Genomic DNA, 25,511 nt, shown 5'->3' with positions numbered 1-25,511 from the left:
TGGTAATCTGGGGAGCTTACTTTGTACAAACACCTTTTTTCCTCATAAAAACTAATGAGGGCTTCCACAGCGGTCCTCTCCTAAACGGCCATGATGTCAATAGTCATCTCCAAGGTCGCGTTGGCAAGGCTCGGAAACACTGACTGGTTGAAACGCTTCAATACCATTTGAGATTCAATAGAAATTAGAACCGTTCAAGACAAGATGAATTTGATGGAAACGAAGTGATTCCAGAGCATTCAAGACGAAATGTCCGCAGTCATGATGATTGACATGACGTCATATATATTCGATAAAGATTGTTCAACGAGGCTCGAACGGAATTTGACAGTGTGAAACCCCCTTTAACCTGTCCAAGGACGTGAAACATTTGAATATCCTCACTCTAACCACGTCCTTGGACAAGTGAAGGCATCTTTCCCCATGATGGCTCCCTAGTCAACCGAAAACTATTTCGGAGATTTAAATAATAATTTCAATTGTCTTCCGAACATGCTCCTCTTAATGGTTACCTTAGAATGGGTGACTTTGTGACAAGTTTTGCACGTTTTTGCCCGTACGCTGATCAATTTTTAACATGAACTGAAACGGATGACGTCATATGATAGTTTCAACCTTTCTTTTAAAGATAATGTCCTAAAAAAATCTGTATCTTTAATATGAACAACTATATAAAGGGAAAACGTCGTCACAAAGTCACCCCACTTGGTGAGGTAACTTTGTGACAATTTGTTTTGGGTTATTAAGTACGCTAAAAGAATAATGTCACAATTTAAAAAATATATTTACTTAATTTACCAGTGTTTTATGCTTTGGCAAAGCTATAGAATTTTTGCAAGCGATGAACTGGGTGTTCCCTAGTTGATATTTTTCACCTCAAAGGATCCTCGCTTCTCCTTCTCTTGGGGGCATATGGCATCCTGTATAACCTCTTCTCTATTTTTGTTTAGCACTTCTATGAAGATCTTACCAACCACTCCTGGTACTGAAGGCAGGCTCTCTTCCAAGACGGCCTTCGAAAGTCTTCGGAAAAATTCTATTTTTTTGAGCTGAATCTTTCCACTCTTCCTGCATCATGACTGGGGATATTTTTACTGTTTTCCTGCAGCTTGTCCATGATATTCTTTAACAGACTAGGCAGTTCGTCCTTGCAGGAACGTACTTGCACCGGTTACTGGACGTTGATTGCTACCAATCCGACGAAATTGCACACCAAATCGGTTTTAGAACTATAAATATGGCGAATCTAGTGGTTGCAGTAATTTCTCTAGGCCCTTGCACCCCACTTCTTTTTATAAGTCTTCATCTTTCTCACAGTGTTGCAAAGACAAAAGAAACATGATAAAATTTTCTCTAAAATCATGGCGGCATGACTTTTTGACAGGTTTACGTATCTCAAAGTCACCACACAAAGTGCATGCATTCCAGTTTTTTCTCATATTTTCGACAAAAATGGCTGGATTTAATTGATATTCTAGAATAATTTGACCAACATATTCATAAACAAATTTGCATACCTGTTTAAGACATGTCTTAAACAGAAAAATTTTCAAAATATAAAGTTTCTCTCCTTTTCCGAAAGAGTAAAACATAGCATTGCTAGGCAATGGCATCAGAAAGAACTATGCGTCCTAAGAAGCTCCATCTGGCTGCCCAAACATGTCGCGGCATGTCTCACAAATGTAATGTCCAGTACATCTCTTTCATGAGACGAGCGGTCGTGGCGCGAGATAAAAATATGAAAAATAGACCCCTTGTCACAAAGTCACCCCATCCTACTGTAAAACAACACATTCCATCCAGAGCTCTTTTTAATGACGTAATTATCGTTCGTAATATTTGCTATCACCATTGATAGAGCTTTCAGGTTTTCCCTAGAGGAAATCTAACATGTTGATGAAATAAAAATTACGATCCGGTAAAAACAAAATATTTTCAAAAACACGATCAGTTTCATTGTATTTTTCAGTTTCATTTCATATCAGTTTTATATTCTATTGCCTTCATCCCAAAACGTTTCATTAAAATACCCAATTTGGTGGAGAAGCAAGTACTCATTTATTTAATCCCAGTCCGTGGCTTAACCTCACCCTCCTTATCTGTTTCTCACCATTTCCCATCCTCCCCTCGACACTAAGTATAAGAGCAAATTGAAAAAGAACAATTGCTAGAATTCTCAGGAAATTGCAAAACTAAATATCGGTCGACTCAGGCTTAAAGAGAGCGATAAACTTACCCACACATAATCCCTACAATCCTCGGGAGTTCCCCGGAACTTTGTGTTCTGGATAACTGCTATAATTCCTGTATTTCTTGTTTTGGAGTGCACATAGGTTTTACAGTCGAAATTGGAATTTCCTGGCCAGGAAGCGAGGAAATCTTTTGAGTAGCTGTGCAGAACGCCGCGATCCAGGAAAACGTCTAGTTTCCTGACACAGATGGATTTCTCTTGGAAATCGTCTGAAATGGAAATGAGCACATTTAGCAAGAAGTTAAAGACAAATGTACAGTGGGTTTGGCAGGAGACCATTCTCCTTTTTTGGCCTTGGTTTCAAAGACAAGTTATCAAGTGATAGGGGAGCAAAAACTTACCTTTAAAACATTTTATCATCGCCATGAGAACAGAAAAAAGAGGATAAAGTTGACGCAAAATAATAGAAATTTAACTTTTATTGGTAAAATAAAATATAATTTGCATTTATTCTTCCCCTGATTGTTTTCCTACTGGTTACATATTTCAAGGTTGCTGGAAAAAGTCTTGAATAATATTTTGTTTTTGGAAACAATTTTCTTCCAAAAATGATATTAGTGGAGTTATGAAAATTATTATTAGAAAATTGAGGAAATTTCAGTATCATGTAACGTTGCCATCACAACTTGCAAAAATAAAGCATATTGGGAAGATTTATGCAGGGAAAGTAGAATAAATGTCTAAAAATTCCCTAGATTTATGCAAGGAAAGTCAAATAGATCTCTGAAAATGGCCCATCAAGCCTATTTATAATATATAGCTCCGAAGTCATGGAGTGTCCAAATTTATACCCATGTAAAAAATTAATTAAGACAGACAGCACACATGCTACTGTATACATTAAATATACGTATACATAGTGTATAACATGCGTATACAGTAGAAGATACACGTATACTGTATACGTATAAAAAACTTATACCCACCATCTACCAAATGTATATAACGCAGCAAATGTCCTCCTACCATGCATATACAGTATACGTATACAGTATTCAAGAAATATATATAGTCCGTGGTTCGATTCCCGGTTCAGGTGAACTTTTTTCCATGTGTTTTCGGCCTTCATTCCATCTCCACGCCACAGTGTCATTGTCCTGCATTTATGTTTCTATCTCTTTGTTTCAATTTCTATTATATGTTATTATGATTATGTATATATATATATATAAGTATGTGGCCGATCGAGGAGAACGGACAAAATAAAAAATAATAAAAACATAGGAACACATAGAAAAGGACACTCACACAGAATTTTGCAAACGTTTCAGCGGGCTGACCCGCTATCGTCAGTGCTGGTAGTGAACTGCTGCAGGCAGATCCTCCAGTAGCTCTCCTTCGTGGAGTAGTGGGGGTGGAAGAAGGGGAAGGGGAGAGGGGGGAAAGGGAGGGTAGGGTTTACTTTGGCTATTAATGGGCAATGTTTAGCCCGGGCGCTTCAAATGCCTTTTCAACCCAAATATGGGCCATTTCCCTCGTTCTCATCTCGATGATGGTTGCCTTCTCTGGCAGAATTTCAATAATAGTTAGGGAAAAACATTTATCGAAGGAACTATTGTGTGAGGCAAAGTGAATGGGAATGGGTTCATGAAAGGGGGGGGGGGTTTGCAGGAGTGCCTGTGGTTGTTCAATCGGATGGATAGGGGGGTGGTACATTCTCGTATGTAGTACGAGGGGCAAAAATTACAAAATAGCCTGTAGACAACGTTGAAGGAAATGCAGGACGGTGTGGAGGAGGATCTATTGATGACAGGTGAAGTGGTGGGGCGTAGCAGGGGGCAGCACTTGCAACGGGGGCGGTTGCATGGAGTCAGGGAGGGAAGTGGGGGCAGAGCGTACCGTAGGAGGGGGCGGGTGGATTTGAAAATATTACCTAAGTTAGGTGCTCTTCTGTAGGCAATGGAGGGGCAGGATGGAAGAAGAGCAGCTGTGATATTGCTTTTGCTGATGATGGGGTACAGATCTTTTAATATTTTTTTTATTTTTTGAGTGCCAGGGAAGAATGTGGTGGTGAGATTAAGTTTGCTAGTTTGTTCTTTTTTGGTGCGTGGGGTGCACTGTTCGGAGGGAGAGAGTATTTTCTTTTTAAGCAGGGATTCTGGATACTCTCGTTTGAGGAGAGCATGGTGGAGGTTCTGTGTGGCTCTTTGAAGAGATGGTGAATTGTTGCAGATGCGATGGGCACGGACTGAGAGGGAGTAGGGGATTGCGTGTTTGGTATGAGGTGGATGGCAACTGGTGTAGTGTAGGCATTGTTCATGGTTGGTGGGTTTTTTGTGGATGGAGGTGCTGAAGGTATTGTTTTCTAGGCGGATGTTTATGTCAAGGAAGGTAAGGGAGGAAGCAGAAATTGATGAAGTGAAAGAAAAGGCGATATTTCCACAACCGCAACGACTGTCCATAATTTTTGTAGGAAAACACACGTCATTCACATTTACGAAAAAAATTTGCTTCGATCGGCGACGCGAAGATCGTGTATTCCCCTTGTTAGATCGAGGTTAAGGTACCAACCACAAGCAGGGTGATTGGATTCAATCCTCTCTGCGGAGTGGACTCCACAAAGACGTAAAGCAAGGGTGGGGAAACTATAACAGAGATACACCTATATCTATCGGTCATAGTGAAATGCTGATTGACTTGATCTCAGGACGTCTTAGAAAGAGGGGGTAAAACTTTTAACATGAAGTTGACACTCAGGATGGAATGGATAGAACTTCAGAAGTCACAGAAAGCAACAGTAAAAAATATTACTTAATACTAATAGTAATATAAACTCTATGTTTGTATCTGTGGAAATCGACAACTGGTGGAATCGACTATCTACGGAATCCACAATCGATAGGTCGAAATCACGGGCGGGAGTCCAAATCTTGGCATTAAAAAAAATTAAGTTTCGCGTTATGACTTGAGGAATAAATTCCACTGAAAAATATTTTTTTTGTTTCATCACCTCAGTAGATAAAAAAGCACGAATGAAATCACATTTCGAAGAGCATTTTTCTTTATGAAAAGAGGGACTTTTCATGGCAGGATTTTTTACATCTTAAGACAGTTCATTGATTTTTTAAATTAATCTGCATTTCTTAATAACCCAGGTGGACGGCATTCTTGGGTGTTCCGATCAGAAATGATAAAACATTCTCCCGCACCGTTATCAGCCTCCTTCATTTTTGCCAGGGCTGCATGAAGCCAACCGGGGAAAATAAATTCACTGATGAATCAATTTAAAGATATTAAATGAGACGACGTCTTTATCCAATGAAACCAGAAGGAGAATAAGAAGAGAGTAGCGGCTCGAGCCGATACCTTTACAAAGAATGAAGATACATGTACAAACGTAATTATTTGCTTTGCCAACCTCGCTGCCGTGAATGACACCTGCCTTTTGCGAACAGGTCCCACTCCATGTTTTCAGGGAAGAGTTAGCCGGTAAGGTTTTCCAACTAAATTCCAACAGTGTTTTTCACGTGACACCATCACGTGGACTACCATTCGTCTGGCTTCTACCCTTCCACATATTTGGCGTGAGTGGCCCTTTCTGAGGCAATTTAGATTTGTACCTGTCAGTGTAGCTCTTGGGGTCATAGGAGCACGCAAGTAACGGAAAGGTTTTAGCCCATTGGAAAGGACGCTGTGTATACTGAAGGCTACATATGGAAATAGTACACGGACAGAGTAACCTTTAAAGGACACTACTTGTTTACTAATGGCTACACAGTATTAGCGGATACAGAAAAAAAAACTCTAGAGGGGGGCGCAAAAGATATCTTGACCAACCTTTACTTTTATCCTAAAAAAATAATCAAGTCACATGCTAAGTTTAAGAAACTGTCATTTGAACTGATTATACGCACATGAAATACAAAGCCATCTTATGATATAAAAAAGTTAAAATTGTAGTTCTGCAATGTTTGGTTATGAGGGCGGCCAGAAAGGGATGGTGGGCACGCCTCCCATATGCATCCGCCACTGAGATTACATATCGAAACAGTGTATGAAAGGTATACATATACCTTTCAGATACTGTTTCCATGTGTAGCACATACGTATACAGTATCTGAAAGGTATAGAGATACCTTTCGTATACTGTATACATATACGCTTCAGGATACTGTTTATGTATACTTAGAATCTAAAATATGTATACAGATTCTAAAGAAAACAGTATACACCTGGTATACTTACGGTATATGTACACCGTTACCAGTGTGCTGTCTGGGAAATTTAAATATCCCAGAGAATGATGTATTGCTTTTAAAGAAGTTATTGCTGTACGCATGAACATGCATATGGACAATCATCGACGTAGGGCGCTGCATGCACGCGATTGTTTCCCGAACTTCCGGTCGATAGGTTTACAAAATTTGTCACTTCGTGTCGCCACTTTGGAAAGAGGCTGGTGTGTCGCGTTAAAATTACATGGCGGTAGTAGGGAGATTCGTGTCAGGCAGCGACGAAATGGAGAATTGTGCATGTTCATGGCTGTACGTATCCGTTAATTAGCAACCGCGCCACAGCTGCTCCAGCGCCACCTCCTCTTTCATCAGTTCCTGCTCTCCCCAGCCAACCAAATCCTGCTCCTGCTACTCCTCAACCCACATCCTCTGATTCAAACCTTTATTCCATTATTTCCTCCTTCCTGACTCTGAATATTAAGCAAAACTTTCCACCTGGCTATCAAACCTTATCAAGAAACTCCTTGTCCCTTCCGCAACCCCAAAAACAGAAATCATCATTACCGAATTGATTCAAGGCGCTATAACCATTCTCAGCGATGGCTAATTCAGCAGCTTCACAGCTCCGGATTCTCCAATGGAATATTTGCGGCATCACGGAAAAGAAGGAAGAACTCCGTCATCTGCTCTGTACTCATCAAGTTGATATTGCACTGATACAGGAAACAATGCTAAAACCCGAAAAATCCTTATATATCCCGGCCTCAACCAATACAGACTTGATCGCGTTAGCACCAGAGGAGGCGGCGTACTTCTTCTAGCAAAAACATCACTTCCTTCCACACAATTATCAAATCAGCGTTCCTCCAATCTGGAAGCAGTCGGTGTCAAAATCCGTTGCAAGATCGGCGACGTCAACATTTGGTCCGTCTACAGACCACCTAAACCTCCAACTACAACTGATGTCGACCATCTGAATTCATTACTTTACGGCCGTACAATAGGGTGGTTTCCTATTATTTTTTTTATTGCCTAAATCGAAAGATTATTACTCCTGGAGTACGTATTTCACGCTTTGAGATTTTAAATGACAATATCTATTATTCGCGATTAAATGAAAATTGAAAAATTTCAAGCGCGCGAAAACGCGACGGCTAAGTAGGAATGATGGGAAAAAGTCCGTGCGACGCATTTCTGGTTCCCCCTCCTGCCCGGTGAGGTGACCTTGAAGCAAGGCTCAGCGCTGATACGTCGCAGGCTGCTAGCGGGTAGCTGAGTACCCTGTTGGCTGGTAGCGCTTGTCTTAAATAAGGATTATTAATACCTTATCAAACGAGGAAAACTTTCCGACCTTAGCCAGTTTAAATAAGTGATTATTAAGACAGTTTCCCTGAGCTCTGCGCCTCATGCATGCATTGGTAACCTCAGACGATGTATAACTCCTATCTTCTCGTATAGAAATTAGGTCCCTGTGACGTCACGTGGAGTGGCATCGCATGGGCGCCAATCTAGTCCTTCTCAAATGAGGATAAAAATGGACCATTGCCATTCGTCTAAACCGGTATTTGTAAAATGAAAGAATTTGTATATTGTGAATACACTAATGGTGGGTAACGAATCGCAATTATTGCCTTTTGTTTTTTTTGATGAAGGAAACTACCCTATTGCTGGAGGTGACATAAGCGCCAAACACACGGAATGGGGATGTAACGTGGATGAAAAGTTCTCGGGCTTTCCACCGGGTAATAAAATCCTTCTCAGCCGACGTTTCGATGTCCATCAGGGGCATCATCCTCAGGGCAGCAGTTGCCCTGAGAATGGACATCGAAACGTCGGCGGAGAAGGATTTTATTACCCGGTGGAAAGCCCGAGAACTTTTCTTCCAGCACCTACGCCGGGAAAACACCCGGGATGTAACGTCACCAACAAGGTGCTTGGCAGCAACAAGGCAAGGTGCTCTATGCTTCTTCGTCTTCAGAGATTCAGAAATTTAGAGATTTTGGCGCCGTCCTGTCCAACGCACACTGCTACTACGGGATCAACAGACATTCTGGATATCTCCTTAGCTCTAAACCTGCCACCGAAGACTCAACCAATAACATTAGATTCGTCGGCTTCTGATCACATTCCAGTACTTTTCACCGTCAACTGCTCTCCGGATCACCGCATTGTTCTTCCCAGGAAACGTACAAATTTCAGCAAATTCACCCGGCTCCTTGGAGACAATTATCACATACTTCAAGACTTTCCCTTGGAAACCAGGACAGATGCAGACCACTTTGTGCACCAGCTTACCAACCTCATTCAAGATGCAGAAAAGAAATCCCGGTACATTCCGCCAGCCGAATCTCTCCCAGATGCACTACCAAAAAGCATCTTAGAAGTCATCCAGCGCCGCAATGCCGCCAGAAAGCTTTGGCAGAATACAAGACTCCGTGAAGACCGCATGTTCTATAATGCACTTCGGAACAGAGTTCAGCGGCTCCTGCGTGACCACAGGCAAGAAGCTGAATTCCCTAAGTGCTGCTGACGGCTCCATTTGGCCGGTAGCTAAGGCACTGCGGAAACCTCGCAGAGAATTCCCTTCTCTTATCACTCCAACAGGCAGAGCGCACTCAAACCAAGAAAAGGCAAATCTTTTCGCAGAAATGCTCGCGTCAAGGTTCACCAACTCACTCGAATCTGACCAAGAAGTTAAAATGTACCGAAACCTGGTTAAGCCTTCAATACATTCCAATCTCAGAACCGCATTTCATCACCGCTGCAGAACTTCAAACCGTAATCAAAAACTTTAAGAAAAAATCGGCTCCTGGTCCCGACGGAATCTCAAATCGCCTGTTGAAGAACTTTCCCAAACCTTTAATTCAAATTCTTGCAGAGTTCTACAATTTTCTTTTGTCAATCTCATATTTCCTTACTTCATGGAAGCACGCTAAAGTCATCATACTTCCCAAACCAAACAAGCCACCAACGCAAACGTCATCATATCGCCCAATTAGCCTGCTTAATACTCTGGGAAAATTATTTGAAGCCGTTATTCATTACCGTTTAAAAGTCATTCTCCACGACGAGAAAATTATTCGCCCGGAACAGACTGGTTTTTGTCAACGGTCCATCAAATTATCCGCCTCACTGAAAACATCACCGCTGGATTCAATGCAAGGCTTGTTTCGCATGCAGTTTTCATCGATTTGGAAGCAGCTTACGATCGAGTCTGGACCCTGGGCCTTATTCACAAACTCTCCTTTCTCCCGATACCAACCTACCTTCTTAAAATCATCCAATCCTTTTACTTTCGGCCGTTCCTTCTTTGTCCAAGTAAATACCGCAGCATCAACATTCCTTCCTATCACCTCCGGCGTCCCACAAGGCGCAATCCTTACTCCGACTCTATTTAACCTTTACGTAAACGACACCCCTACCTCCCCCTACACCAGCCTATTTTTGTATGCAGACGACACCACAATCCTTGCCCAGGGTTCAGACCCGGAGAAGACTGAAGATTTAATCCAAGACCACCTGGACGAGTACGAAAACAGGGCCACCGATTGGAAACTTTCCGTCAATGCCACCAAGTGCGAACATGTGTGCTTTCCCAAAAGCCGGTGATGGCCCGCAACTCTTCTACGGAAATAAAAGAATCCCAAAACACCTGTCTGCCCGATACTTGGGAGATGAAATGGACAAACGACTAACTTGGGCGATCCACATCCAAAATAGTATCAAGAAAGCCATCGGAGTAAATGCATCCCTGTTTCCGCTAATGCGCTCAAAATCGCCGCTGCCCACAAAAACAAAATTACTCCTATATAATGCTACCATAAAACCATTATCAAGCTACGCATCACCGGTTTGGCTGCATGCAGCGGCAACCCACTTGAAGAAAATACAAACCACAGAAAATAAAATCATCAGAAAAATCATTGGCGCGCCTTGGTTTATCCGGAACCAAAACATCAAAAAGGATCTCAAAATTACTCCTATTCTAGCCAAACTAAAATCTGCTCTAGAAAAATTTGCCCTTACGTTTGATAAAACAAATAATGCACCGTTAAAAAATCTTTGGGACTACGAACCTCCGCTGAAACCAAAACACCGCCTCCCCAAATGTGCCCTCAACCCTTCCCATATCCCTATCCCCTAATTCCCTGTCCAGTATTATTATGCCATGACTCTTTTAATCTGTAAAACGTGATAAACTAATCTGCCTGCAACATTACTAAACGAAACGCCCAGGAGACAGCTGAAAAGCTGGGAACTGCGGAAAACAACAACGAGAAATATACTTGGACTTGGACGTATCCGTTAAAGAGCATAGCAGCATAAAAACACAATACCAATGCCATACGCATTCTATCACTTTCATTATTGAATTCTATTTGCACCACTAAAATGTTGGCAAGAGTTTAAAAATCGTAATTATCCGTATTAGTGGTTTTTAAAAACAACTTGAAGAGTCTCAATGAGTTCACAATCAATCGGAAATTTTTCCAGATTTTTTTGTGTGCTAGATCATAGTAATAAATATTATCAACTCTTTAACCGTAGTTAACAGCCCATGGGGAATTTTCAGATTTTTTGAAAACTCAGTCAAAATGTAGTAAATCTCTAGGAAAGAATATCTACCAGGGGAAATTTCGATACTAGCGGTAATTTTCAAGATATTAAAAGCCAAAGCGGAGGAGTGGGGGGAGTGAGAAAAAGTAGTGTGCCCAAGAGGAGTGACGTCATTTCTCCCCAAACAGAGTTAGGAGATTGTTGCGGTATGCCTATGCCAGGAAGACGGTGTGTTTACCTACGTGAAGTGCTGTTTATAATCTCGGATAATAAATATTGCGTGGTGCCTATGCGTTCAAATACATTTAGAAATTCTAATAAAATATTCGTCCTTATGTCGAATAATAAAGCGAGAAGAAAGAAATGTGTTAAAGCAATGAAGAGGAAGAACGATCTGATGACGAAAACGACGGGATTAGTTCGTGAAGATCACTTTACTTTAAGTAATTACAACAGAAGTATGCTGAGAAATGACTTGAGCGTGTAGTGCGGAGGGCGTGCAGTTGTCCTGTTCGCGCAGTACCCGCCTGTCGCTTGCATGCTGTTTTTGCTGAGTTATCGTAGGTTGACGGCCCTCGTGGTACCCGATGTCTTATAATTATTGTATGTTTTAAGGAATCCACCTTTGGGAGATTATCGCAACAGTCTTTTCACGAAACCGTCTTCCATTTCGCATATGTTTGATATATTCTTGTTATACGAGTACAGAAAATGGATGAAATATGCTTGACGTGACTAAATACCGTCATAAAATGTCTGAGAGAAAACACGGAATAAAAAAATACCGAAATATTAACTCACTCAACGACTGCTCCATTGTAGCTTCTGCGGCCGTGCACGCAGAACGAAAACGCCGTAGGGAGAAATGAGGTCACCAACAATCAGAGCTAACTTCGCGTTTGCAGACGGATTTCACTGTTTTAAATGAATTTCATGATATAATCAATGGTTTACGAGAAGTTTTATTAGTGAAAATGGATTCCTGGTGAAAGTTGCTATAAGTATCATGTATTATTTCGATGAAAAAAATGTCATGCAACTTCCCCATTCCTTCAAGATAAAACATCCCCTCAGTGGAAGAGTGAGAAATGATGATACTCCAGCCTACTCAAGAAATGACCTCATCTCATACATGTCCTTAACCGCGAGAAAACCAAGTGAGTTGTAGTTATCAGAGAAATTCCAAGAAATAATGAAAAAATGGGTGACACTGCCCAAAATATTACTCTCGTGGACTGATGCAATATTGGTGTGTAGGATACATTAAGGCCCGACTTTATGCACACCAAAAATTAACGCCTCAGACGGAGTTTCCAAAGTGTAAAATTTATATTTAAGTTGCCAATTATAGTCAATACTCCACTTCTGAAAACAACCATAACCCAATTTAGCTTCTCCCCTGGTAGACATTAACACCATTCTCGTGAAAATAAAGCAATTCGTCTCAAATTACAGCATTCCTCAGACAATGACCCAAAATGTGGTACAGTGACTTTTGTCCTTAGTTTTTATTTTCCCAGGATTTTTAGGGAATAAAGGACATTTCATTTTGATTTTTTGATTTTTTCCAACAGTACCTACAAATATTCTGCATTAATCACTATTAATTTTATGCTTAAGTAAGTATTACGGTAAGAAAATTTAGGTGTTGAAGAATGAATTTTCAAGAAAATATAGTTGGGGAAGTCTATTTTTATGGCCGTCAATCGATACGGTAGAATAAGTAGAGTCATTACAATTATCAAGTAAAAAATTCATGTAAATAGGATTGATTTTACACATATTTCCACTCAATTCTCCCATCAGATAATTAATCCTATCGCACCTATCTTTTTCTTTTTCTCATATTCCTTTTAGTGATGAGCGATATATCGCTAACTGTGATTGAATCACCGTTACTGAAAAGTAGCAGTCACTGTCGGTGATTCAATATTCGGAATCACTGTGATCGGTGATTCAATCACTGGATTCGGTGAAGATAGCTCTGGCTGCTAGCAAGTGATATTCGATAAATCGCCACCTGTGATTGAAGAGATGTAGCCGATCCCTGCCGGTGACTAAATCACCAAATACTCGAAATCACTGCGACTGTGAATACGGTGAAGTTAGCTTCGGCAGCTACCATGATGCTACCAATAGTAATATAAGGATGTTTTATTCATCTTTTATGATATACTGTGCGAAATATTCAGCTAAAGCTTTGAATTATGATGGTTTGATTATAAATATCTATGAAAAATGATTGCCCCTTATCAATTCTTTTACCACATCAAATTTACTTAATTATTGTAATATAAACTCGGAATCAGAACTATTCCCTCAAAAATATATTTTTCGCCTATTTTTTGCAATTTTCTATAAGTTTATTCGTTTCTATTGAGGAGAGCTCATTCCTTGGAATTGGACAAAGTAGCAGGAATAGCAGCGCCACAAATCACCGATGACTTTTAAGAGTGATTCACCTCGGTGATCGCAATCACAGGTAAGAATCACCGTCACTGAAGAGAAGCAGTCACAGGTGACGAAGTGATCGGAAAATCACAGTTCCGCTCATCACTTAATTCCTTTGCCTGCTTCATATATTTTATTCAAGGTCTTCATTTTCAATGCTTACCATCCTCTTGTTCCTCTACGATTGTCTTCATCAGACAATCCCCTACGTCTCAAGATATTGGGGATTAGGTCATTCCACCGTCATAGTAAGGTTTTTACGAGGCTTTTCTTTTATTTTACTCTTCTTACAAATCTAATGATTTATCCTCTACTGTCAAGGCCGTAGCCAGGGGTAGAATCAAGGGGGATTGTTCCCCCCCGAAATGAAAAAAAATGAAATAGATATTACTTACTTTATGCATGGTTGGTGCTCACACGACGATCTTATGTAGTGGCGCAGTGGCATCTAGTAGTCCAATGCGACTTAAGTCAATAACTATCTAAGCGAAGTTGTACGCGCAGTGCGTGTAGTTGTAGTGCAGTGAGTGGAATAATAGTGCTTTGAATTAGTAGAGAGGTGAGTGACTTATGATTTTTGTAAGGGTCCGTAGCCCGTACTACGTGAAACTTGGAAAGTGTAATATATCAATTTATCAATGTCAACCTGTTTAATATATGAATCGGTAGGTATTTTAATTTTGCATCGTATTTTTAAAGCACTGTATTAAAAAAAAGCCGTTTCGGAGATAAAAAAGCTTGAAAAAAGGGTCATGAATTGGTAAATTTGAAGGTATGTACGTACATATTTGTGTTTGGATTTGTTAAAGTCAAATCTGTAGTCTCGAAGATATAATGATTAGGTACCTAGTCACTTGACTTCTTATATTTTAATTTTTATAGGTCTGTTCAGCATTTGAAACGGCAAAAAGGACACAAGAAATTAAATTATTTAAATATTTATTCAAAAAAATATAAACCTGACACTGGCAGTGAAGATTTTACTGAAAATCAGTATTCAAGTGTTTTCGACAGTTTTACTGGTACCAGTACTAGTACAAGTACTCCTGGCACTTCTGAAACCCCTATTGTCCAGACTGATGATAATGCTTCTCATCTTATTTTAGGTGTGGGTTATTATACCGGATCAAACACTAAAATTGATGATGCTTCAAAGTACAGGCTTTTGAAATCTCCTTGGATTCCAGAAGAGGCATTCAAGTTCCCGGTGAGTGATGATAAAAGAAACTAAATTTTCAAGTGAAATGGTTTGACCGCTACTAGTAGTTGGTTTCCATAAGTAAAGGGCAAGGTGCTTTATGCAAATACAGTGTATTATTAGCCACAGATTGGGCAGGTAAAGGTGCTCATCAGCAGTTGAAATCCTTAGTTTCTCAGCCGCTCTCTAAATGGAAAGATGCTATGCATGATTTCAAAAGTCACAGTGAAAGCCAGTACCAAAAATCTTTGTATTATTGGGTGATACTTTTGCGAAGGTTTATAACAAATCTCAACCAAATATAATGAGTCAGATTGATGGTGGATTCTTGGCGCAAATAGCTGAAAATCGGAAATGGCTCATTCCGATTATTGAAACAATAAAATTATGTGGACATCAAGAATTGGCTCTGAGAGTTCCATGCGACTCAGATCTTATAAAAATCAATGATCCTGAGCCAGAAACAAATTATGGAAACTTTCGTGCTATCTTACGGATTAGGAGCAGATGGGGAGACTCAAATTTGATAAAGCACATGGAGAATATGACGTTAAACACTACCTACCTAAGCCCGACCAAACAAAATGAAATTGTATCAATTTGCGGTGAAATAGTACGGATAAAAATTGTGCAAGCATTCAATTCTGCTAAGTTTTTTTCAGTCCTTATTGATGAAGCTACTGCTATTTCACAACAAGAATAGATGTCAATTTGAGTGAGATATACCGAGCCGAAAGATGATGGATTTATCCTGCGTAAAGATTTTTTAGCTTTTGTCACGGTTGAAAATATTTAGCTAATGCAATATTATCTGAATTGAAATCTTTAGGAGTAGATTGTATTTGATCGGGCAAGGATATGATTGACCTTCATCAATGAAAGGCAGTTTTAAAGGGGCTCAAGCAGTAATTCGTGAGCCACATCCCGAAGCCTAACACGTTCACTGTACCTTGAAGTTGGCTTTGGGTCACTCTTGCCATGTTCAGCCTATTTGAAATTGAATCGAATTGCTATTGAAATCATAAAATCGATTGGAAGTTTTATCAAGTCCTCGGCAAAATGAAATAAGTGCCTAAAACAGAATATCGAAAAAAAACTTCCCCAAAACGCAATGGAAAAGCCTTGCGGCAATGTGCTAGACCCGATGGGTAGTTAAGATTTAAAGAAATCTATAGAGCAATTGTTGATAAACTGGACGACTTATGAACTGACATGGATTCTGAAACATCTTCAAAGGCTGATTCTTTTCTAAGAACAGTCATTTCAAGTGATTTTGTTGTAAGATTATGTTGCTTAGGAATGTCGTTCCCTTACACACTGTCATTATGTAGAACACTTCAATCTCCCTTATGCGATTTGGCAGTGGCTTTAAAGCATGTCGATTTAATTACCAAGACTATTGAAGATGTTCATCAAAATGTTGATAAAAAATTTGCTGAACTTTTCCAGAACGCGGAGAACTTGCTCGGAAGTGTTAACGAGGAAATGAAAATTCCGTGGACAACAGCCCAGCATGGGGCGAACTACAACACAAAAGACCCTGATATTTATTTTATAATTACTATAATGATACCACAGTTGGATGATTTAATTGATCAGTTTACGTCGAGATTTCAAAATCACAAAGTCACATTATTATCTCTCAATATTTTAATACCATCTCTGTGTTTGATAGTACAGAATAACCGTCGTAACTATGAGCTCTATAAAAATACTTGAAGTGGGGCTTTGTAAATGCTGAATTAGAAAATGTGGATGAAAAAGCAGAACAGTCTGAAATAGATCGCCCTACCCCGACATGTACATATTATTATTGAAGCTCTCGGAGAATGCAATGAGGGGGTAATCCCAAGTATGCACAAACTTCTAAAGATCCTGGAAATTCTGCCTGTTCCAACATGTACTCCTGAGAGGACTGTCTCTTCTCTAAAACGTCTCAAAACCTATTTAAGAAACTCTACAGGCCAAGAAAGACTAAATAGTTTGGCCTTGCTGTCAATCCACCGCAGAATTGACATCGACACCAAGGAAGTAATTTATTTGTTCGCTACAAAGATAACTAGGAGGCTAAATTTAATTTCATAATGATATGTTTATATTTTCCTTTAAGGGTTTATAATAAATATTACGTCAAAGGCTGTATAGAATAGGGGTGTATATTTAACCGTATACGTTATTTTATGTATCTTAATAAAATAATTTTATGTTTGTCTACCATTCCATAAACCCCCCCCCTCCCCCGAAAATATTTTCTGGCTATGGCCTTGTCTACACTTCTCAGGAGATGCATACTCCTTTAGTTAGTTCTGATGACTTTTTCCCCTTACTCCTATACTTAAATTTCCCGCTGCAGGTATATCTTTCTTTGGGTGGATTTCTCTCTACGCCGGAGCTATCCTACTAGAGATGAGCGAGTAGCACTTTAATGTTTTTTTATTCACAGGGCATATGAGAATAGTCGGGCACTCAAGAACAGTTGAGATGTTTTCCCTGCAAGAACCAAAATACAAACAGTTGATTCATGACGATTGAGGGAACGTCAGAAATAAAGTGAAACACACATGTATGGAGTCATTAGAAATATTTGTTACTGACAAATGCCCATATGTTAATTCCTAGATTCGTAGTTATTATGACCCTGTCCGTGTAGAATATGCTTGATGAGCATTTGCTTGATATCGCCCAGAGGGAGATCCTTGACCTATTAGGGTTAACGATACCAGTGATTTATTTAGTGTTCACTCAATGATATGTGCCCAAGGTATATATAACATTTCACTGAATTCATCACTTTGTAGTTACAGTCTAGTGCGTAATACTCAGCATCAAATCATCATCAATCTTAGCATAATATTTATTTTAATAAATAGCAGTGGCAGAGTTGATTCTGAGAATCCCCGATCCCTGATTAAGTGTCGAGTGGAGAACATTTCAAGTGCAACGCTCCGTCCGTCGGATGGGACGTTAAGCCGTGGTCCCCTTGGCGCCTTTCGTTTAAGAGCAGGCTGATGCCGATACCGTGTTTCTTTCCACCCTTGCACTCCTTCCATACCCTTCCTTCATGGTGCAAATGACCTCAGCTGTCGGTCACCTACTCAAAATACCATACCGATAACACATACCCACCTCCCCCATGATGAATGCCAAAGGCATCGAAAAACCGGTTCCGAAAATATTATTTCTTTCTAACTTTCATTGCCATTTGGATTTTCTATCTTCGGACGCCCATATTACAGCCAATTAGTTGCTCAAATTAATAACTCCGAGGCTTGTCACGATACTACTAATTTTTGGGGACCATTCTTACAGTCATACAGTTACAACTTGCAGTGCAATGAACGATATTTGGACTAAAAGTATTAATTTTCTCAAATTGGTTTTTTTGAATTGAAGGTTGATTTGGAATTTTTCTGAGGATGAGAAGATGAGGAGGGTTCCAATGCCGACTTTGAACTATGACCCCATGCACATATGTGGGGTACACATAAGAAAAATAGGACAATCACAGAACTCCCCATACATTAATGACAGATTGTGCAGTATAAGGGTCAGCTTTCAGAAATAAATTGGTATCAAATCACCATACGAAGCAGTTACGGTAAGAGACCCGAACCGTACGTTTTTATTTTAAGTATTATTTCATGATAAATTTTATTCCTTAATAAAGATACAATTGTATTGTCACTATAACAGCAAATCTTTACATCTAAAAATGTGTTTTCATGGAGGGAAGGCATTTCATGCTACAAGAAACAATATATTGGCTATCGCTCAAAAAGAAAAACACAGGAACAGTAATTATTAAACAGAAATAGAAATAAGTTTCCTTAAAGTACTGTAAGGTTCCTGAGAGACGATCTTCACCAAAGGCGATTTTATTGTAAGATGGAAGTAAGAAAAAAAGCGGAAATTGACACCGACATTTCACGAGCTAATGACATGACCTCAGCTTTCGACATTCTACCACAACTTCAAGTTATGGATCATTTACTTGAGTGGTAGGGAGTACCTTTTATTGAGGGAAGGAATTGCTTAGCTTACAATGGGAGACCACGAAAGTTGCTCCGCCTTTTTCAATGCCGTATTTTTTTTATGGTATTCGGAATGGTGAACACATCCCTAAACTAGAAATGGTTCCGTTGAATGAGATTTAGTTAGGCTGTAATTAATTAATTTTCATGCGGCAGTTTTCACAATCCGGGCATAGTTTTATAATATAGCACCATTCAGCAGACGGGTCAGGTGGGGTAGGGATAGCGTTTAAGACTACCACCCAGGAGACCAGGGTTCGGTCCTTCGTGATGGCAGCATATTTTGTTTTCTTCATTGTGATCATACGGCGTCAACTTTTTCTTTAATTTTAATCCCAAAAGCATAGACATGAGACTATTTTTTATCATCACAATGGCGTTTGGGTATTGAAGCAGTGTCCTTTCAAACAAGGAGATACGACGACTACACAATAGGGCGGATCGCAAAAATCGATTTTTTTCAAATCCATCTGGCCCAATGAAAAAAAGTTGTGGGACCGATCAAAAATAAGGCCTGACAAATTTGAGACCTGTACGTGAACCCCTGACCCTCGCTCAAATGCAATTTAGGGGGGGAGGGTCAAAATTCGAAAAATATAATATTTTATGGTCATTCCCTATAGATTTTGCCGAGTTACTGCCCTTTTAGGGCAAAAATTTCGTGCATTTTGACGTATCTGCCACCGTTTAGCCACAAAATGCCTAATTTGAGTCCGCGTCCGCGAAGAAAATATTCCAACGCCCACGCAGCGTCGCGGATACCAGAGCCGCAGGCCGATCCCTTCCCCTCCACGCTCGCTTTTCCCCCTCCCACGCCTCTGACACAGCAAAATTCATCCCGCGCATGCTGCTAGGAGGTCGTTTATCTTTCATAATATAAATCAGAAGATGGTAGACGGTAAAAAACGATGCGTAGTGAGACGACTTGTCCCTTATTTGGCGCCTCGTCGGCGTTAAACAAATCGATGTTACCAACTTTTAGAGTGGTGATGAAATAATTTTAGACCTGCGCGCGCAGGAAAGGAGACTACGGTCTATGAGGACGCCTCTCGAGGGGCTCTGAAGGTGTGCGAACTATGGTGACGCGCTTCTCTTCCATTATGAATGTAACTAAATGGATTTAGCGGTACCACAGGAAGTACTAAAACTTACGAAAATCTAATACTACTAATAGGCCAAAAGTAGGGTTTTATTGAAGTATAAGACTCAAACAATTTTAAAGGAACATTTTAAATTATGCGATATATTTGCGTGTAAGTGCATGGAGGAGCATAAGGTTCCCCCAATGAGAAATATTTTGAGAGACAATCTGACGAAAAGAAAGATGATGGCTGCTGGATTGAACCCTACAGAAACTCGACAACTTAGGAAAAAAGGGAATCGTAGGCGAGCGTTGAGTCATCATCGTCAATTCTTGCACGGGAAAATAGTATCAAAAGTTTTCTTCATTAATTCATCCGAAGAAAATTAAAATGGCGAGAAATTAGCCGATTTGTATCTCTACTTTCCTCATGAAATAAACAATAAGGACTATAACCTCAAATTGGAACTTCTTCGGGGAAAATGCGTCTGCCAACTGTGACAGAGGTACATGCAAGAACCAAGCAACAGCAATGATCGTTCCCGCAACTTTAGCTGACGCAAAAGTCATAACTTCGTAAGATATATCAAAGCTAGTGTACCGGAATTACTTACGTAGACAGAAAAAGATGCTAATTACTGTGAATAAGAAAAGAGAGGTGTCATCAAAGGGTCTCATTTTATTGGAATGAAAGACTATACTCTTGTCTGATGAAAAAAGGGAAGAGGACTTATCAATACAAGTTTATAGGGGAGTGTGTGGTGTTAGTTGAAGAAACAGGGTCCCACTTTTGGAGGTTTGCCTCCCCCGTCGGAGGATTAGCAAAAGTTATAAAATCTGCGATTATCGATTCCTTTCCGAGTGAAAATCAGATACACAGAATTAAAAAGGATTTGATTATGATGGTACCAAGCGAATACCGCCCAAAAAGGAGGCATCATCCCTTTGCTATAAGCATAATTCCAACATCCCTTGCAGTCCGGGTAGACTCTTCTCGGGATTCCCACCGAGTTAATTTTTCCATAATGGCCAACATTTCAAGCTCCGACTGGGGGCTCATCCTAAGAGATAAATTTTGTTGAACCCCAAAAAGAGTTTACCCACATCATTCGCCGGGAAAGCGTCAAATCGTATTTCATCCCTTCCAGTGGTCTATTTGCTAATTGCACTATGTTGACTTGGATTTGCGACATAAACGTTGGGAGGGTAATCTAGGGACCCAATATGCGTTTCCGCAAGGATGCGTTTGGCGACCAATCCGAGATATTTTTTAATTGCTGGATTTTAATATCGACGTAAAGTACCCGCTGAAATAAAAAAACTTTAAAACATATAAAAATGACTGAAAATCCTTCGCCGCCGATACGGGTGAACGCGAGCCTGGATGGTAACCGTGACGCAAACGACAATATTAACATTGGTGTATATATTTACGTATTTTTCACATGACGATGAGGATAAATAAGTATTGAAGTATTGGAGTATATCCTCGAAACGCTCCAAAAATTTTATTTCTACTGTATGTGCTGTATGAGTTTACCGAACGACTCAGATGTTTCTCTATCTTCCTCGCGTGATGGGTTAGTCGCCGGAAAAATCCTTAAATACCTCTAAAAGTGTGCTTTGGGCTCTGGGCGAGGGTTAAAGTAGTCAAGTTGCACCATTTGCACAACCCGGTCAAGTCAAATTGATCCCCAGTGTACAAGGAATGCGTAAGCATTACGCTAAGGTCGACTCCGGAGAATAACGGAGACGGCTGCGCCAAGCATGTGGACCGACATTTGAAAGTGACTGTACATTCTGGGCTAGGAAGGTCTCGTGTATCCCTACAATGTACTTTGACTGTCTACATTGCGAGTTTTCAAGGTTCGAGGTATTGTAGCTAATTTTTTAGATCAGCAAGAGGAACCCGTAAGACATAGCGTATAAATTACGCCGCGCGACCAGCCGTGTACCACCTGCGTACCTTTATATCTGTATCACCTATAAATGTACGAGATTTATCTAATTTCTATAAATAAATAATAATTTTAACAAAAATCGAGTGTTATCATGCATGCACATAACATGGGCACAGTACGCCATTCGCACGGTTGTGTAGAAATAACAGTCGTGCCCGCTATAGTGTTAAAAGCAACAGTTACACCAAATGTGTCCTGTGCTCACCGCTTCCCAAAATCTTCCGTAGCCCTTCCAATATAATAACAAGATGCCCACCAACAAATGTCATTTCTTCGAAAAAAAAAAGCCACTTTTTTAGCCCCCCGTTAATCTTTCGGTATGATTTTGAGGAGAGTAACAGGTGAAGACTTAACTTCTCCGCGTTGGAAATGACACTGCTTAAATACCCTAAACGCCATTATGATGATAAAATAAGTCTCATGTCTATGCTTGTCCCAATTAAAATTACTGAAAAATTTGACGCCGTATGATCTCAATGAAGACGACAAACTATAAAGCTAGCACGAAGTCCCGAACCCTGGTCCCCTGGGTGGAAGTCTTAAACGCTACCTCTACCCCACCTGACCCATCTGCTAAATGGTGCGATATTATAAAACTATGCCCGGATTGTGAAAAGTACCGCACGAAAATTAATCAAATACAGCCAAACTAAGGCCCATTCAATGGAATCACTTCTAGTTCAGGGATGTGTTCACCATTCCGAAGGCTATAAAATATACGGCATTGAAAAAGGCGGAGCAAGGTTCGTGGTCTCCCCTTGTTAGATATATTATTACTGCTCATTTGAAAGCTTATGACATATGCTATAACAGTCTATTCGTCGACATACCGGTGAAATCAACCTTATTTCCGTCGTTGGACGCAGCTTACATCGATTCGAGTATTCGCGAAAATAAAGTTCCCCCCGACCTCCGACACCTCTCGCTTAGTATTCCACTTATTTCAGTCCTCAAGATATCTTTGTTTTTGCACGAGCTGAATTTCAAAGTTTTTGAATCTTTGTGCATTCTATGAAAAATTCATGACAAATCGTTTGAAATCGTATTTTTTTATCGACCGTTTCCACCGTCAATTTATCGAACTTGAATGAACGAAAAAGCATTCATCCAGTAAAAAGTAAACATTTACGCTCAAAATTTCTTCCTCTTTCAATTTCCAGCGTTAATTTTAGAAGAGAAATAATAGTCCATTCCCGAGACGGGTTGACTGCCACACCCAGGATCACGCTGACTGGAAAAGCGTCGGATCGGCACTACACCACGGATATTATAATCACATTATTTATATGAAAATATCAAGACAACTTGTGCCGTTTCTATGGATTGGGAGGAGAAAATCGTCACTGAACATGCGTGAGGTCCTTGAAGTCCAAGGGTCAGCTTACAAGCGATGAGTGGCACGGCATGAGTTTGCTTGCTGTGTCAACAGCTTATCTGTTAAGTGTTTGCGCTCGCAGCGAAGAGCTGAAGAAGGAGAACAGTGGATGGAAAAACAGGATAAGCGGGTCTCATAATAATTCAATATCATTTCATAGCCGCCACCATAAAAAGAAATTGTGCTCGAGATCATTACGAATGTGACATCAACATTTGAAATCAACGCTTTAGAGTCAACCTTTGCATGACTTTCTCTTCACGAGGCACAGTGGCCGACAAGGTCGTATAAGTAGTCGGAATAAAACCTCCTGAGACAAAATTTAAAAAAAGTAGATATTCAATTTTGCAGGGGTTTCGGCTCCTCCTGATTTCAATTGAGCCCTCAAAGGGCGTGCGAAATTATGTTTGCAGGACGCCCAATTTATTGGTGAAGAATATCTCAAATTATCGAAGAGGCGAGCGCATTTAGGTTTCTTGAGACGGAAATTTTTAAAAACTCCCGAGATGCATGAGGGTTAAAAATGTCCCCTCGGATAGACCACCCCTTATCAGATGCACTTATCTCGCATATTGACAGTACACAAGATGACACCATCTACAAGTTCAGCTGCTAAACTCAACATCTCTGCCGTTATCACACGGCTAACACCCGTGCTTTCATCCCCAGTCGGTCAACTGCCCAAGTTGCGGTTGGGGTGATAGTTGGTGGCCGCCGAGATCTTAGAAGGTTGAAGTTTGGCTCTTGGGCTATCGTTTGCAATTAAGCGATTCACGTGATCTCGCAATATATTTTAGCATTACATTGACCTACACTCCAAGAACTATTTCAACATGAATTAAACGAGGTCAAGACAAGGAAAAATTATATAATTATAATTTAATGCGACGCTGCTATAATGGCTTAGATCGTCACGAAACGACGGTTGAATCTTTCATACACGAAAAAACAAACACATATACTTCACATACATAGGGTGGTGGTCTGCTAGCGACGACTCGTGATGAGAAATTTAAGATAAATATTCACATTCGTAATTAAATATCCAATGCAGAACTATTCATGGAAAGACTTGATATTTTCGTCATACTCTGAGGGTACGACTGAAGCACTAGTAGACGATTAACAGAGTCGCGAATTGAGAATCCGGCATATTACTATTTCCTCTTTCGAATCGCAGTGATCGCAATAAAGTTAATTAGAAAATTTCGAGTTTTTTTTTACTCTCTGGAATTTTCGACCGCTGTGCGCCAGTCAACCTTGAACAGATAAGACTGGCACATTCAATTCGGGCCCGATTTTTATGGAAGTCGTCAGAATCGGCCGATGAAATCAGAAAGAAAAATAGAGAAAAGGTTTTCGCGGCATAACTTCCGTTAAAATGCTGCTATTTACAAACGGCGCACACGGTTCGAAAGAGGGAAGCTTGTTTAAGGCCATGCACACGGTTGGAAAACTCGGAAGTGGATATTAGTTACATACGGAGGCGGAGAAAGGCCGACCGCCAGAGCACGTCTATGGGTTGGTTTCCTTCATCAAAAGAAAACGAAAGGCATTGATTGCGATTCGTTACCCACCATTAGTGTATTCATAATATACAAATTATTTGGTTTTAGAAATCCCAGTTTAGACGAATGGCAATGGTCAATTTTAACCTCATTTGAAAGAGGCCAGATTAGCACCAATTCGATTCCACTCCATGTGACGTCACAGTGCCCCAGTTTCTATACTAGTGGATAGGAGTTTTACGTAGTGTGAGATTAACAATGCATGCATGAGGCGCAGAGCTTTTCACTTTTCATTTTGTCGCGAAAAATAGATAAGTATGGTCATTTAAAAATCTAAAAGTGTGAAATGCGTACTCCAGGAGTAATAATCTTTCAATTTAGACAATAAAAAAATAAAAGGAAACCACCCCATTGACGTGGTCCGTATCTCGGCTTAGACGCGACCACGACAATGGACGTGCTTCGCGCTGAATATGCTAGAGTTAAATAAAGGTACGGACTCACAGTGTTTTGGTACGATGGCGCTGTATTCGGCCGTGGTCGCGGCGATTATAGTTGCGAATAGCAAAGGTACCAGCATCCCTCCCTGGCAGGCTCTCTGACTTTGGGGCTGCATTTCGAAGGCCGTCTCCCTGTGCAATGTCCTCCTCGCGGCTCCAACACGACTTCTGCCCTTGGGGACTCTCCTTGTGCCCATGGGGTGGGGACGTCTAGGGCGCATGTGCGCCACTCTATTTGCTTTTCGAATATTTCGGCCTCTGTCAATAGACCTCTGGACACCTATCAACGTAAAGACCTTTCTGAAAAGAACGTGTAAATATTAAGCTAACTGGCGCAACACTTAGGTCATATAATCTTGCATTTTTTTATTTCGAGCATTTAAAATAGCGGTTACTTGCCGTGCAAGAAGAACGTAATTCGCA

The 25,511-nt window shown here is 40.3% G+C and overlaps 1 protein-coding gene across 1 annotated transcript in view; it reads right to left on the bottom strand.

The window, feature by feature from the left end:
* LOC124170013 overlaps positions 1–25,309 on the bottom strand; it is a 54,224-nt gene extending 28,915 nt beyond the window's left edge. The window contains exons 1-2 of the mRNA XM_046548697.1: positions 25,093–25,309; positions 2,237–2,460 (exon numbers count right to left, since the gene is read on the bottom strand). Coding sequence (XP_046404653.1) covers positions 2,237–2,460; positions 25,093–25,309 — 441 coding nt within the window. The remainder of the gene's footprint in view (positions 1–2,236; positions 2,461–25,092) is intronic.
* Positions 25,310–25,511: the final 202 nt, after the last annotated feature.

This window comes from Ischnura elegans, chromosome 13 (genome assembly GCF_921293095.1).
Source record: "Ischnura elegans chromosome 13, ioIscEleg1.1, whole genome shotgun sequence".
NCBI lineage: Eukaryota > Metazoa > Arthropoda > Insecta > Odonata > Coenagrionidae > Ischnura > Ischnura elegans.
The sequence above is the reverse complement of the archived record's forward strand: the minus strand, read 5'-3'. Positions and strand labels throughout refer to the sequence as shown.